The sequence below is a fragment of the Macrotis lagotis genome, chromosome 7 (assembly GCF_037893015.1).
Source record: "Macrotis lagotis isolate mMagLag1 chromosome 7, bilby.v1.9.chrom.fasta, whole genome shotgun sequence".
NCBI classification, from domain to species: Eukaryota; Metazoa; Chordata; class Mammalia; order Peramelemorphia; family Peramelidae; genus Macrotis; species Macrotis lagotis.
Window position 1 is genome coordinate 86,653,564 of NC_133664.1, and position 17,678 is coordinate 86,671,241.

Consider the following 17,678-nt stretch of genomic DNA (forward strand, 5'->3'; position numbering starts at 1 on the left):
TCTTTCATTACCTTAAATATTATGTTTTTTATAAATCATTTTAGATATTTAAAATAATAAATGGTATACTAAGAGAAACATTTAATAAAAACCTAAATACTTATGACTATATCGCTTTTCATAATCGCTTGAACTTTTCAAGTTAATTATTTATGAGGTCAAGACCTGGAATTCTACAGGATTCACAACCATAGAAGTTTTGACACCAATAGGCAGTTGATCTAAGTCATTCAAGATTGCATATTAGTACAGTCTAAGCCAATATACCTATAGAAAAATATTCAGGTACAGTACATAAAGACCTAAGTACTCTCTCTGAGACCACTCTAATGAACTATTATTAAATAATTGCTCACTAACATCCATGTACTGCCATCATTTTAGAGGTTTATAGAGCTTTTTCCTGTTCCTGGGATGAGCTCTTAAATCTTCATGCAATCACTACACATTAAGCAAAAAGGACAGTTTTAGCAATTCTTAGTTATAAAATCCGAGATATTAAAAATTTTCAACTATGGTGCTAAGGCAACTTTAAAGTTCTCAAAATTTTTATTCACTACAAGGTTTAATGTAATAATATTAAAAGAGAGGAAGGAAATTAAGTATAAAAAGGGGGGTGTGGCAAGCTATAATAAGTGACAGATAAAATCACATCAATTCTAAATACCAGAGGGAGTTCTGCCTCTTAGATGCATTTAGAAAACTAATCTTTGTGCTGCATTTAATACTAACAGCATCAAATTTCTCACATAAGACCCATGGTTATCTTTGGAGAACAATTTCTGGACTATTCTTTTTTTCCCCTCCTCTTAAGAGATGTATTTCCATAAAGATTTCTTGATTTAAAAACAAATGTTGGAAAAACATATATGTAAACCACCTCCCCCACCAAGAGAATATTAGATTATATTCAGGTCAGGATTTAAAACTGGATATACTCTCTGAGAGGTAATCCAACTATCTGATTTTATAGAAAGGAAACAGAAGAGAAACATTAAAATGGCTTACAGTGCTTATTTTCCCAGCATCACTAGTAAATGAGCTGTTTCCTATATGTTAGGTTTACCATCATTTTATTTTAACCATTCCTGATGGATATTAAGTAGGTAGGTGAGAAAGAGGGAAAAGGGATTGAAGAGAAGAAAGAAAGAGAGGGAGGAGAGGAAAGGAGCAGTTCCCTCCATAAAAAAGGAAACTGAATCATCAAAAAAGATTAAATAATATTACTACCACCAGTACCAGTGACTATATTATACTGAAATGCAACAAAAAGCCCTGAGTTATTAATAAGTAATAAAAATGGCTCTTAACTGATTCTCTTTGAATCCTAGTAGGTACCTTAAAAAAAAAAAGCAAAACAAAAACCTTTCTTTGTTCTTCCCAGACATCACCTTTTATTGCAGCCATGGGGGTAGGCAGCCCCCCCACTCCCATTTCTAATCTGTGTACTAGACAACACAAACTAAACTAACAATATTAGAGTCTTTTCTTTTCTTTTTTAAAGGTTACTAATAAATAGTAAACTTCTTGAGCTTTAAATGCTTGGATTATGTGGCCTCTACTCTGGGTCCTCAAAGATCTTTCTTTGTTTTGCATATTTCCTGGTGTTCTTCTAATATTCAGGATAGATGAGGATGTCTATTTTGGCTACTAAATAAATGATAAATATTCTGCAAAACAAAATGAGTCACAGAACCCACATTTTCTTTTAATGTTTATTGTTAAACCAGTAGTGCCTCACGTTCCGCCTCACTATGTTCTTCCTCGCTGGGCAGTTCTTCATATTCTTCACTGAGTTCTTCAATATCCCCATAACAGGGAAGCCTTTCACTTGCTTCTTCTTCTTCACTAGATACAACTTCCAATTCCTCACTAAGCACTTCCCCTGGTCCATGACTGTTCACCTCACTTGGTGGTTCCTCTTCACTAGAGATAACATCCAGTTCCTCACTGGTCAAATCTTCAAAATACTGCTGTGGTCCTGAAACACAGAGTTCATCCTCACTGGACACCATATCCAATGCCTCACTGTTATCTTCACTGGGAGCTTCACCAAACCCATCACTTTTGTCCTCAAAACAAGACTGATCTAAGTCCTCATTAGATTCCAATTCTTCATTCATCAGCTCGTCACATTCTGGTAGGGTAGAATCACTCACCATGTTAGTATTTAAATCATGGCTCAAAAAATATAACATAAAACTATATTTTAGATTCATATATTGTGCTATCAAATGTAAGACCCTATTCTATTTCCCTTCTTTTGCTTCCTATTTTTCTCCAATTCTCTATTATCTTATTTGGTGTCAAAGCTAAAAATTAACATTAAGGGGAAATATTTAAGTAAAAAAGCCATTGCAAACACTTTTGACCTCAAATATTTTAGATCACAATGACTGCCAAAAATAGGGTAATATAACAAATTATATTCATCCCATCTCCAAGTCAGTTGTCATTTTATGAAATTTTTTTCTTTTAAATGGTGCCATCAGGGACATCATCATTATTAAAGTATTTAAGTGGCTCAATCATTCTAAACCAAGTTGTATAATACTTTAATACCAAAAATTTCTAATTAACACCATGGCAGGCAAAGGCATGGACACAATGTCAAGATTTTATTAATTGCAAAGAGGGGACTTCAGATGAGTAATCTAGTTTATCAACCTACCATAAAGGTAAGTACTAGTTTTCAAAGTTGATCTTCATGTCAAAAAATAAATCTCAAAGCTGCTCTAGGTACAGATATTCCTTTATCAACCTTAGTCAGAAAGTTCATCCTAATATCTAACCAAATTTTTTACTGCCATAATTTAAACCCTTTTATTTTGTATTGTCCTCAAAAGAATTGCCTACCACTACACTTACCATTTCCTTAAATATTACCTTCATCTTCAATCTTTCCCTGATCTTTCTACCAAAGTTCTATTCTAAAAACTATCAACCAAAAAAGAATTGTTTCTTTATCTATCTTGTTAATTTTCCACATTACTTATAATGCAGGGCACATAAAGAGGACATAGGACTCTAGGTGCTGATAGACTTATTTGAAAAATTCATAAAGGGCAGCTAGTTGGCACAGTGGATACAGCATGGGCCCTGGAGTCAGGAAGACCTGAATTCAAATCCAGCCTCAAACACTTAATAATTGCCTAGCTGTGTGACCTTGGGCAAGTTGCTCTTAACGTCATTGCCTTAAAGAAAATTTCAAAAGAAATTCCTAAGTGTGCCCTGGTATCATTATCACACACCAGAGCACTGAAATAAAAAAGGCTTCAAAAATTAATTTAAGGAATGAATTAGAACTAAAATTAAAGTTACCTCAAAGGAGAAAAAAAAAAATTTCCTGCACTGTGGAAATAAAAAAAATTTTTTAAGCTCAATTTGAAAATAAAGTTGAGAATCCCTAAATTCACGTAAATCTACACTAAACATACCACCAGCAGGACGGACAGTTACTTCATACACGTGGAAGCCATCAAGCATCTTTTCCCTTGCGTAAATCCTGAGTGACTGAAAGCCACCTAGAAGACCTATAAGAATGGATTGAAGAAGTGTCACTGCCAAACTAATAATAAATCATAAATATAAAAAGGGGGCAGGCAGTGGTAAAATAATAGAGCAATTTTTAAAATGAGACATTAGGAAGGAAATACCCAAAAAGGTATTTAGAAAAAGAGTGCCTATCTTACAATTTTAAAAATGGGCTTTTCTTCAAAGTCTTTGTTTAACATGCAATATAATTTCTCTTTACTACCAAGTACTTTTCTTATCGCTATAGCTTCATTCATTTTAACTGATAACTATTCATATGTATAAACACTATGCTTTCCTGACAACACCGTAATTTCAATTTTTGAAATAAATCAAAAAAATCATGAAATAATCTAAAAAATTTTCATCCTCAACAAAAGAAAATTAAGTAGTGAAGAAAAGTTAAGTTAGAAAGAAGCTTATTTTTACTATGTTGACCTATAAACTCTTTTTTTCTCCTAAATGGAAATCAGAAGATAGGGTTTGGGTTCAGCCAGATGGCCCAGTGGAGCAGCAGCCTTGAAGTCAGGAGGACCTGATTTCAATTCTGGGTCTCAGACACTTACTAATTGCCTAGTTGTGTGACCTTGGGCAAGTCACTTAACCTCATTGCCTTAAATAAAATAAAAATTAAAGACAGTTTTTTAAATTTTTTTAGTTTTTTTTTTTATGCAAGGCAAATGGGGTTAAGTGGCTTGCCCAAGGCCACACAGCTAGGCAATTAGTAAGTGTCTGAAACCGGATTTGAACCCAGGTACTCCTGACTCCAGGGCTGGTGCTTTATCCACTACGCCACCTAACCGCCCAAAAGACAGGGTTTTAAATGAAACCAGTCATTACTAAATGGTGCTCCTTACTCTTTTCATATCATCAAAAATGTACTATAATATTCAACCAACAGAGTATGACAGAATCAGAACTAAACAGGAATTTAGTCTAATTACCCTACCTCTGAGAGGGGGGAAAAAAAGAATTAAATTACCCCTTTCCCTCCTCTGGAGGACAAGTCAAAGTGTAGTTTCAAAGTTTTCATAAAAATTTGGCCTCTAGAAAGGGTCCCAAAAAATTGATAAAGATTCTCTGCCCTCATCCTCATTTTCCCTAATAAAAAAGAGTAGTTAAACTACTCTACTCTATATAACTAAAGATGGAAAGAAACATAAAAACTTACTGACAGAATAGCAAGTACTAGATTCTAGAGAACTACTTAAATTTCTACCATCTTTTTATTTTTAAATTATTAAATATTTCTTTGAACAAAACTTAATATAAAATTAAGATGCAATCATTAAGTTTCACATATTGGACATTTGGATATACTCAATCTTAATCAATATCCATGTAAATTTATGCTTGTAATCAAAACTAAAACATTACCATCCTTCAAAATAAAAGGATTAACAAGTTCCATATTATATATTAACTTGCTGTTGTCAGCCCCTTTAAGGAATGTAAGTGGTCTTCGGCTTTTACTTGTGTAAATGAAAACTGCTGTTATTCCCTTTTCCTATCACATTGTTTAAAAAGAGCAAAAAAAAGTGTGAGATCATGAGAGTAAATGATGGAATTTCTTTCCATCCCCACACTATAGTATGTTGTAGAGTTGCACCATAAATAAAACCTATTACCTACCCGAAGTGATGGTGATTTAATTCCTCTTCTGTGCCTAGGATGGGCAGGGGGCTCCACTTGTTTTCCCCTGTATTCTTTTGCAGACAGAATTGTTCCTCTTGTTTCCCTCCTTGGGGGGGGTTTCCAGATGGTGATCACTCTCTTCAATCAGGCTCCAGGGAAATGAGGGGTAAACACAGGATGTGTTTCCCCTTCAATGAGCCAGAAGACCAGAGTGGCTGTAGCAGCACATATTTCAACCTGACCTCCAACATAGGCAGTGCATGCACTGAACACTCTGACAGTTCAAACAACCAACTGGAAAAATGGGAAGAAGCACTGACAGCAAAATGCTGACTGACATCAGGTATCTGACAACCCTTGACAGCCAAAGTAAAGTTCTTTCCAAAATAGGCGCTTAGTAAATATTTCTATAATCTAATAATCCAGAGTATAAAGCAACAACAAATCTACTAGATCAGGAAGTCCATAGTCCTATCAAAGAAAAAGCAGCCTAATTAAACACTACTACTACAAAACTATCTTCTCACTTCAAAGAACATCTCCAGGATTTAGTGATATCTTTCCCACCCTCCTTTTCACAAAGATCACAGAACACCACACTAGAAAAAAGAGCATTATTTGTAGGTCAGACTAATAGTTCTTCTGCTTCTGAAGAAGAGTTAAGCTATCACTCAAGGTTTCTATACAGGGCAAACATACATATAACTTAATCCAAGAATCAGTTTTCCAAAAATGGGAAACAACATGTTTACACCAAACCTGAATGCTTAAATTTTCTCATTTACAAGTTGACAAATGAAATTTTAAATTAATATTTTAAATTCAATTTTCAACTAACTTAAAAAGATGACAACTTAAAAAAACTCAGAAACCTCTATAATACAGACAAAACTAAAATGACATTAAGAAATTTCCAATAAATTTTAAATAGGAAGGCTTAAAACACTGGTATAATTATAGCTAATGGAAAGAATCAGATTAAGAAATCTTAATGAACACTTAAATTGTGTAAAGTGCCATTATACTAGGGATACAATAACACAACCAGTAGCTTACCAAAGAAGTCAAATGAAAATGGGTCCCTTCCACCAAAAAATTCCCTGAAGACATCATCTGGGTTCCGGAATGTGAATCCATATTCAAATGTATTATCAAAATGACTTCCACCTGTACAAATGGTTTAAGAAAATTATGAGTTTATAGTTATCATTATATTTTATCTAAGAATTATTATTTGGTTTGGAAACACAAGGCACTGCTAAAGCCCTTCATGTAAGAGAATACTTAATAAATTCATAAATTTAGGTTTCTCTAGCTTGAAAAAGTTTAAAAAGATGCCCTCACAACAATAGAATTTACATTTCAAAGTAAAGGTAACAGACTATCACAATCATCCTGTTAACATCAGTAATCCATACAACTCTCAACACCATTTTTCAAATGCACTCAGGAGACTCAGTCACTACTAAAGTACTGAGCAAAAAAGAGACCAGATTTTCTATTCTATTCTTATAATATAACCAAGACCCTATTATGTTTCTGGTTTCGTCACTCTAAAATAGCATATATTTTACATGTTAATAGTGTTTATACAAGAACTGAGAGGGCATCATAGAATCAAGCAACTCTAGGCTTTATAAGCTATTGAGGTTTTAGCTTTCTTTCCTCCACTTACTTTTTAATATTTTGTTACAAGTGAAGGCTCCCTAGAGGAGTGATAACTAGTTGGAAATGAATTTCATGTAAAAACAAAATGTAACAAAAAAATTTTTAACTGACTATGGAGATCAATATTTCCAAAACCCATGAGTTTAAAACCATGGCACTTTATATTCTTCACAAAGTCAAAGTAACTCAATTTTACAAAATATCCTCTCAATTCTTTTTTAGGAGCAGTCTTGGTCATTGTTATGTAGACAGAGTACAGTTCTTGATTTGTTATTGTTGATTTTAGCTATGAAAGAACATGAACAATAAAATATAATAAATTATAAGATCTGGTTTTTGATTTTATATCCAATATCACTCAAAATAACAATATTCAAGATGGGAAAAAACACCCCTGTATTTTTGATGTGAAATGTTTACATACCTCCTCCACCTCCACCATTTAATCCTTCTTTTCCATATTTGTCATAGATGTCCCGTTTTTTGGCTAAATATAGGAGGGAAAAAAGATAATGTTGATATATAAACCCTTTTCTGTCAAAAATGTGGTAAGATTTCACATAGTGTTCTTAAGCACCAACTTTTTTTCAGTAACTGAGGTAAATATCAGGAAAAAGCAAGTAGTCAAAGGAACCATTTTCAAAAGAAAAAATAAATTATCTGCTATATATCAGAAATTGTATTTTGCAACAGATAAAGAGAAAAATGAAACCAGTCTTTGCCCTCAAATAGTTTCTATTGCCTCAAGGGAGAATACAAGTATAGGCATAATATATACACACACACACACACACACATCAAACACAAGTTTAACGGGAGGAAGAGGCACTAACCTTAATAAAATAAGGTTCAGAGAAGTTGTTAGTTACACAGGTCATAAGTCATATATTCCATATTCCATTCTTCCATTTTACCAACAACTGTTTCTCAAGCTAACAAAGGTTGGACACTAATGGCAAACATACCTCAAAGTAGGCAGAGATTTGAGAATGCTAATTCACAGCTGATAAAGCTGTTTACTGGTTCAGTCACTCTGAAAAAGATTCCATTATGACCATATCCCAAAGTAAATAATAGAAAATTATTCCCTATATATACAAGGGTATTCATATCACAACTTTCCTTGGGTGAAAAGCATTTAAAAATGCATAAAAGTATTGGTAATGTTTGATTAAACTATGCTAGCAATGTGCTCTGTCATGAATTATCCCTATTATGTATGACTTGAGCAAAAAATTAAGAAGTTTGAGAATAAACACTTAAATATAGTCAAAAAATGAAGACCAACAAAACTCTGGTCAATTTTATTTAAGAGCTTACTTTGTGCCTTATACAGTAACATAGTGCTCTGCTGGGACTACAAATAATTTACAAAATCAAAGAGATGATCCCTGCTATCTTCAAGAAATTTTTATTTTAACAGAAAGAATTGGAACAAATCTAAGTGATGGCCACAGAGGATCATTTAATTGGCCCTACTCCATAAGCACAATGGCAGCACTCCTTTATCTCAATAAACATTTTAGGGAAATATATCATGCAAAGTATTTATCTCAGGGGTTGTTGGGAAAATTGCTGTTTATTAAAAAAAGGTTTAAAATAATCTACAAAAAAGACATGTAGCAAAGGAATGATGTAATTCAAATGAGAAATATTGCAAAGATGTAAAAAATTCTGTTTTACCACATAAGTTAGTAAACTTAATTTATGCAATTCAAAGTTATATGTTTATCAAGTATCAATTAAACAAGTTCTCTTCTCTCAAACAGTTTTATGAGCTAATAGAAGAGACAAGACATAATCCAAAGTATAATAAAAACCTCAAAGCTAATAAAATCTACAAGAATTTGGGACCAAAGCATAATGTGAAGAACACAATAAAATGTTCCTTTTCTTTACTCTAGTAGGGGTATAGATACATTGGTCTTACTTAAATAGCTAACTACAATGAAAATGCAAAACCAATTGTGTTAAAGTAGGATTCAGGAATGACTAGGAGAACTAATTATTGGAGGGGTACGAGACACATGAAGCATATGAATGTTCAAAGAATTCAGACAAAAAGAAAAATTTAAATATGCAGTTTTCAAATAATGACAATTTATGAACTAAAGAAATGATCATTTATTGAATGCATTCTACTGCTTCAGTACTTCCTAGCAACAAAGAGCTAATTAAACCATCAATGATTTTGTGAATTGGCTTCAAGGCACTGAAAATAAGGTCAAATTTAATCAAGTCCTATTCAAGTTTCTCTTACCATCAATGACTCATTTTTCCCACTTCAAATTTCACATAGGATTTTTACATTTTCTTACCAATACTATAACAAGTTGTATTAAGAATTTTGGTACATTCTTCACATAGTATATATCGTGTATGAATTGTAGTCTCTGCTTTTCATGTTACCCTCAACCTCAGAAAACAAGATTCCCCTCCCCCAGAATAAGTTCATCACTTCTGAACTCTATCATGATATAACAAAGTCTTCTTTGACACCTCCCATACTTCCCTCTACAGCCTCTTTCAGTTCAAAAAGCACTAGGGAAGGCTGGGCCCAAAAACCAGCCTCCCCACTAGTGTTCAGATCCCTCAACCCTTTCCTGCCTCCTTGAGTACTGCCTTCCCCCCTTCTAGACTTTAAACACTTGAGGGCAGGGCCTATTTTTTTTAGCTTTTTTCCAGAACTTAGCACTGAGCCTGGGACATAATGGGACTTAATAAAAGTGTATTGGATTAGATCATACATTTTTTTTTCTATATAGAAGATAAATAATCTTCCAACAAGTCTTTATTAAGAGGCTGCTTTGTGACAAGCACTGTGGAAAACATTTACAATACTAAGAGCCAGGCACAATGGAAATAAAAAGGTAAAAATGGCTGATGAACTTAAGTGGATTATTACCAATGAAACCATTTCAGTGTTAATACTCCTAGTGCAGACCTCTCAGGGTTAAGAAATAAGAAAGAACAAATTATTATTCTTAAACTATTTCTAGAAGAAAGGCCTTTGTATTTCAAACAGGTGGCTGGCTCATTCTCCTAACTTTTAATAAGACTACTTTTAATGACTAGAAGGATAGTAGACTTTTCCCATGAGAAAACCTTACATTCCAAAGAAGCTCTTGTTTGATGATAAGACTATTTTTACTGACTAGGATATAGTAGAAGACCTTGCATGCTCAGACATTATTTCATTTTGATAGACATGGAATAGAATGTCATTAAAAGTCTTTTTGATGTTCTCACCAACTGGATGGTGAGGTAATATTTTATGAAAACCTTTCATTCCTTTCTTTGTTGCTGGGGTAGATTTTCCAGTAGAATGTAACACTGCAGACTAACCAATAAGTTAACAGAGAGAGGATAGGGAGAAGGGGATTGCATTGGGCCACATAATCTTGCTTGACTGTCAATTGGGGGCAGCTCCTTGATCTTCACTACCATTGTGAGACTTAGAGTGTTCCCTTCTCTCGAAAAGGGCCAAAATAAACATTTTTTTCTTTTTTTCAGTAGTGTGTGTATGTGTCTGTATGTATATATATTTTAAGTGGATTTTTTCCCCATACAAACTTACTTTCTAATGGCAGAGATAAGCATATAAATCTGCACATATGAAATACAGAGCAAAGAGAAGGTAATGCTAAAGGGGGAAAGCTGAAAAGTCTGGGGAAAAGCATTTTTCAGAAAGAAGCACTGAAACTTATCTTGAAGGAAACCTGGGATGATTCTAAAAAGTCGAGATGAGCAGAGAGCATTAGAAGTAAGGAGGATACAGAAACCAGAGATGGAGCAACATATGTGAGAAGCAGAAATGTAAAGTACTATTATGTAAAGCATTATTTATCTTAGGAACCATTAATCACATATGAAGCTTCTAATAAAGGAGACAATTATTCTTATATAAATTACATACAAATATGCATCTTAATATTCCAAATATAAAAATTAAGAATTTTCAATATATTTCATTTCTATTTCTAGGCTTTTTCATATATTAAAAAACAAATTCAAGGCTTTTTACTGAGGGGGGGTAACAAGAAAAAGAAAAAGGCAGTACAAAAACTGATTTCACTTCCCATTCAAACTGCAATTTATGGTGTTAAAAAAGTTGCCTGGGGATCAAATAGTCCCAGAGGTAGTTTAACAGTCAAAGACAAAATCCATCTCTTCCTCTCCATTCCACTCTACCATAAATATGCAGTTACTTCTTTCAGGACCACTGAAAAAGAAAGTCCTCTACAAATAAAATGAGAAAACTATTGCCATGCTAAATAATCAAATCTGTGACCTGTAATCTGAAAGAGGAAAGTTTGTAACTGTCCACTCTGAATAAAATTAGTTTCCAAGCTATTCATTATTTCATACCAATTGAGTAGGACTGCCAGCCTGTAGTTTTCCATTTAGAAGCTCACCCTGCAGATCTATAATACCATTTGTTTTATATCCCAAGACATACCACATCTCATCCACCCATTCTCAAAGATCCAGGCCAGTGGATTTAATTTTCAATGATAATAATCTCAATACCTAAGAACTAGCTGTATTGGGGTCTTGAATGAACACTTAAAACCAAAACTTAAAATCTTTTAATTCGATACCCTGAAGAGGTGATGAAAAGGGGTAAAAACATCACTTGTACAAAAATATTTGTAGCAGCCCTTTTTGTGGTGGCAAAGAATTGGAAATCAAGTAAATGTCCTTCAATTGGAGAATGGCTTAGCAAACTGTGGTATATGTATGTCATGGAACACTATTGTTCTATTAGAAACCAGGAGGGAAGGGAATTCAAGGACTGCATGAACTGATGCTGAGTGAGATGAGCAGAACCACCCTAACAGCAACATGGAAGTAATTATCAACCTTGAAGGACTTGCTCATTCATCAGTGCAACAATCAGGGGCAATTTGGGGCTGTCTACAATGAAGAATACCATCTATATCCAGATAAAGAACCATGGAGTTTGAACAAAGACCAAGGACGATTACCGTAAATTTAGAAGAAAAAAAAATTGATATCTTATTGTCTGATCTTGCTATCTCATACTTTGTGTTTCTTCCTTCAGTGATTTCTCTCATCACATTCAATTTGGATCAATATATGTCATAGAAACAATGTAAAGCCCGGCAAATTGCCTTCTGTGGGGGTAAGTAAGATTAGAGGGAAAAATTATAAAACTCAAAAAAAAAATCTTTAAAAAAGATAAAAAGAGTCAGTTCCTGCTTTGATGTATGTATGCATGCATGCATATGTATGTATGTGTTTGTGAATATGTGTATATATGTAGAAGTGAAATGAGTATATTCTGTTGGGAGGAGGAAACATTTCATTTCTATAAATTGCCTTCTGGGGGTGAGGGAAGTAAAATTAGGGGAAAAACTGTAAAACTCAAACTAAATAAAATCTTTAAGCAAAACAAGTCTTTGTACACTTGAAAAAAATTTTCAAAGAATTCTCATTCATTCATTATTACTAAACAGCAAAATGAAATATAAAAGGTTTATAAAATTTTGGTTAATCCAAAATAAAATAGCTAATTAAATTAGCTGATCCTATTAAAATTTATAGCTGTACTGTGTGCTGTAATGGAATAATCAAATCAGGTGATTATTAACTAAGGAGATCTACCAATTAGATGTAGTAAAGGTCACAATATAAACTACATCAAGTTTTAATATTATTCTTTTACATAGTAAAAAAAGACATAAAACCTGCTTCGTGACTACAGAAAATCAGTGTAAAGCATAATCTACACCATAAATGAGATTTATGAGCACATATAGGACAGCACTAAGTCTGGGCACAGCAACTGGAAAAGACCTAAGGAAAGATGTTAGGAAAGACCTAAGTTCTAATCATTTCCCTCAGTCAATCTTAAATTGTATCAACTATAAATGGGGCTAATAAGAGGCAGGACTGTTTTGAGGATCTAATCAGGTACCATTTGCAAAGTATTCAGCCCAAGTGTGTAGATAGATAGATAGGGATATATTTCTTCCTTTCCCTGTTTATAAACATCCATGTTAATACTCTACAACTGTTTCCTTGTTGGTAGCATGGTCCTTCCAAAAATACCCCAGTGTAGGGGGCAGCTAGGTGGCACAGTGGATAAGAGCATTTGCCTTGGAGTCAGGAGTGCCTGAGTTCAAATCTGGCCTCAGACACTTAATAATTACCTGTGTGGCCTTGGGCAAGCCACTTAACCCCATTGCCTTGAAAAATCTAAAAAAGGATAGTTAAGTACAGTACATTAAGCATAGTATATAGTATATTAAGAATAGTATATAGTATATTTAAGTATATATATTCTTTTTTAATTAACTGACTAGAAATTTAAAAACTTGTTTTAAAAAAAACACACAAGCAACATAACAATACAAGAAGTGTCTGCCTTCAAGAAGTTTACATTCCAATGGAGACAATGTGGCCATAAATAAGGCATGTATGTACAAGATAAGATTTACAAAGTACATACGGTGACATGGGACTTGGAGTGTGTGTGGCAGTGGATCACCATATAATAGGAAGAAAAACATTATTTTTATTGGATACAATCACCCACAAGGATATGCCTGGTGGGCATTGTACTATCTCAACTGCAGCCCTAGGACAGGCTGATCTGGTCTGTAATGTACTTTTAGAGTCACATTTACCACTGTTCTTTAAATATCAGAGCAGCCACTGAGCTTATCTTTTCTATCTCTTCAACAAGAGGTTCTTCTCATGGGGGGGGGGGGGTGACGCAGGAATTAATAATTATGGAGCATAAGATCAAGAACTTCCTTGGAAAATCTGCCAAGGATGATATAGCCAATTGCAGAAGAGGGTTCATGATGGCCTGGCTTGACTTGGCAAATACCTTTGGCTCTATCCTCCATTAATGTAGCTTTTAAGAGCCATTTGGATTTCAAGGGATTTTCTTTTAGACAGTATGAATTTGTAAGAACCGGAAAGAATATATTTCTTTGGACTATTGCAAATCTAATCAAAACCTAAAAAGAGGACTTTTAGGACATTACTGCCCCCCCACACACACACATATATACTCACACACCTATTTCCATTTGGAGAAAAGAAAATAGAGACTCAAAGAGGATAGGTGGCTTGTCCATGGTTACATAGCCAATAAATACTGGAATTAGAACTCTGATGTCCTGTTATAAAATCCAAATCTCTTTTCATTCAAATTAAGTCTACATAAATACTAGCACTACCATAAAACTGGAAAGTAAAAAAAATATGCAGCTAGAAATTTATTTAATCTCATGAAATCTAAAAAAAAAAACAAATAACCTACTTCTCGAGAAGTAAATCTATACCCAAATTTCTCCTGAATACTTTAAGATCAGCTACCACCAACAAGAATGATACCTAAAGTCTAGAAAAACCTAAGAAAAATATTTTAGATTTTCCTTTAAGGCTGTTTTCATCATTGATTTACCTTCTGCACTAAATAACAAGAGCCTTCTTAGATTAAAATTACCAAAAGCATCTATCATGAAATGATTGGTATTCACTATGGTGCAAAAGGTATGAAACAAATCTAAATAGAATTAACTGGTTTTGATCTGAGAAAAGTTCATCCTGAAGACTTATCACATACACCTTACTCTACCAGTCTCAGCAACAGATTTATGTAACTGATTAAAGTACTTAAACAGGGGTGGCTAGGTGGCACAGTGGATAAAGCACTGGCCCTGGAGTCAGGAGTATCTGAGTTAAAATCAGACCTCAGACAGTAATAATTACCTAGCTGTGTGGCCTTGGGCAAGCCACTTAAACCCATTTGCCTTGCAAAAAAAAAAAAAAAAGTACTTAAACAGCGTTTAACTTGCCAACAAAATGCTGAATAGTTAATATTAGTCACAAATAATAACCAAATAAAATTCTTTCAAAAACACGGAAAAAAAACCCAAAATTTCAATGGCACATATCTTCATCTCCTGTCTGCCTGAAATTGAAGTTTTAGAACTTTAGCAGTACTTTCCACCTATAGGTCAAAAATCTACACATAAAGGTAATTCATTTACATATTTTGCTTATACTTATATTATCCAATCAATGTACTATATATACTCCATAGTAATATAGTAATATTTACCATCTGATAAAACCTCATATGCCTCAGCTACTTGTTTGAATCTCCTTTCTGCTTCTTCTTTATTTTCAGGATTTTTATCAGGGTGCCACTTAAGTGCCAATTTACGATACCTAGAATAGAGAAAGGTATTTATTATTACATATAACTGTGTAAAATCAATTTGCCTTCAATGGCAGCTTAATGTGGTTTTTAAGAAATTATGCACTTCCGAAATGATCGTTAACTGGGTAGCTGCTACAATAATTTTTAAAACAAATATCCATCTGAAAGTCAGAAAACACTAAAAATGAAAGACCATCTAACATAGTGGAATATGGGGCTGACTGGCTTTGGATACAAAAAGATCTGGGTTTATATAATATATCTGGGGAACATGGGGCAAGTTACAAAGAGCTGCCACTTTGAATCAGTGAAGCAGTTCCTAAACTTTGAGATCCCATTTCCTTAAAACATTAAAATCCAAAAAAGAGAGGTGCCAACTCTATGTATCAAAATAGTGAAGTTCACTAATGTCAATCTGTCTGATCCATCAAGCTATTCTAGAAATAAAGCAAATATAAATAGGTATGGGGAATTAAATGCACAAAACAGTTCAAGAGATGAGCAAAATTCATGTTAAATCATGGAGAAAAAAGGTCTAGAGTCTCTAGAAACTACCCAATGGAATTCTTGTCTCATTAAATCCTAATTTCCTTTCATCATTAGTCTCCTGAAAATACCAAAGTATATACTCTTGTTCTAAGATTTAAAACCTTACACTTTTAATATTCAAAAATACAACATCATCTTTACTTGCACTGTCAGTAGAAAATAAATTCCATAGTAGATAGCATCCTTTAAAAAGTTTAAAATGTATAAAGCTAATGTCCAAGAGAAGAAATAACCTAAAATCTAAGATAACTCAACCAATTAAAAATAGAACTAACTATGGGGATGGAACTAACTATGGGGATGGAACACTTGATTTTTACTCAAGAATCAATTAATGAATCAATTATTTAGTGCTAATATAAAATGGTTTTTATTGAAATCTGTGTCAGAATCAGTATTATTTAATAATTCTTTTGAATGTAAATTAATCTTATAACTGCTGTGCCTGTAAATGTTCTGACAACTGTGCCCACCAAATTTCTTTTGACTCAATTTGATACTTACCTGTCAAAAAGCAATAGACAACTAGGACAATATAACCTAATTCCTTCTTTATTTTCTAAATTCCCAATGAAAAATCTTTTTATGTTTTTATTTATTATCTTCATATAAATATAGATAGATAAGATAGCCAGTCTCTACTTTTTTTGAGGTTCTTCATCTATTTCTAGTGTTGCAATGGTCCACAATCAATTATAAGGGTTATCCTATCAGCATACAGGGAACAAGATTAAAAAACAACAACAAACTACCCTGACTCACTCTAGTAACTGGGGCCTTGTCTTCTTCAATTATCTGACAAGATCCCAAGTCACATTAGGGGTAGACCCATGTAAACAATAAACTATAAAGCCAATCATCAGTACATTTTCTGAACCTATTCACGTAAGTTTACTTCAACCATAGGAGGCAATGGGCTGTATGCCCTTTGGCAAAGCTAGGTAATTTAAAAGAATTTTAAAACTAAATTAAATATACACCTAAAAAGACACTCTAATGAAACTATTTTAAGGTAATAAAAAGAATACTTACGCTTTTTTAATATCCTCAGGTGAGGCATGTCTCTGCACACCTAGAACTTCATAGTAATCCACCATGTTTTAATAGTTTGTTGGAACAAGTCCTGAAAATTAAAAATCTTTTGTAAATGATAGTATTATAATAATTTCTGAATTGGTGAGCTAAAGAGTCACTTTATCACAAAGTCTATCAGCCCATTTCCATTTTGAGGTTAGAAGTGGCCAACCTATACTGTCATCTATTAACCTTACATAAGGCTAAAATTTAGTCATAATATCAAAGGAAGCAAATTTCCAAGATTTATATTGTTTGCTACAATGTTCTAGACCCTGAACTAAGCTAATAAGTTAGGGAAATCCCATCCCCAAACTTAAACATAAACTGACACACCAATGTTCTCTGAGTCTTCCCAGATAGAGACAAGCTAGGCAGGATCCCAGAATCAATCACTAAGCACTTAGCCAGGTACTGTAATTGGAGGGGGGGGGGGAAGCAAAAAGACTCTCCCTGCTCTGAAGGAGACACAACATACAAGTAACTACAGAAATTATCCCTGCAATCTGAGGAGCTAATGGGGGGGTTGAAATGAGGGGTCCTCAGAGTAGGGGAGAGAGATATAGAAGGAGAACATTCCAAGTCTGGGGGTGAGTTGGTACAGAGGCAGAGTATGGGAAGAATGGCCAGGCCAGGAAGCCTGTACAGCAGACTCCTAGAGATTGTAAAGAGAATCAATCGTGTTGACAAATGGTCAAAGGATATGCAAAGGCAATTTACAGATGAGATCAAAGCAATCCAAAGCCACATGAAAAATTGCTCTAAATAATTACTTATTAGAAAAATGAAAATTAAGGCTTCTCTGAGGTACCACCTCACACCCCTCAGACTGGGCAATATGACCAGAAAGGATAATGATCATTATTGGAAGGGTTTGGGGAAATCTTGGACACTATTACATTGTTGTTGGAGCTGTGAACTCATCCAACCTTTCTTGGGGAGAATTTGGGAACTATGCCCAAAGGGCAACAAAAATATGCATACTCTTTGATCCAGCAATACCACTACTGGGTCT

At 33.9% G+C, this 17,678-nt stretch overlaps 1 protein-coding gene across 8 annotated transcripts in view; it reads right to left on the minus strand.

The window, feature by feature from the left end:
• The window catches only part of DNAJB6 (DnaJ heat shock protein family (Hsp40) member B6), a 112,830-nt gene that overhangs the window by 62,853 nt on the left and 32,299 nt on the right, over positions 1-17,678 (minus strand). For 6 of the 8 annotated variants that reach the window (XM_074193258.1, XM_074193259.1, XM_074193255.1 and 3 more), the window contains exons 2-5: positions 16,622-16,712; positions 14,939-15,048; positions 7,262-7,324; positions 6,226-6,336 (exon numbers count right to left, since the gene is read on the minus strand). In XM_074193258.1, coding sequence (XP_074049359.1) covers positions 6,226-6,336; positions 7,262-7,324; positions 14,939-15,048; positions 16,622-16,686 — 349 coding nt within the window. In that variant the 5' untranslated portion in view covers positions 16,687-16,712. Of the gene's footprint in view, positions 1-1,701; positions 2,138-3,437; positions 3,534-6,225; positions 6,337-7,261; positions 7,325-14,938; positions 15,049-16,621; positions 16,713-17,678 lie in introns of those variants that run through there. The other 2 variants (XM_074193263.1, XM_074193260.1) reach the window with 2 other exon arrangements.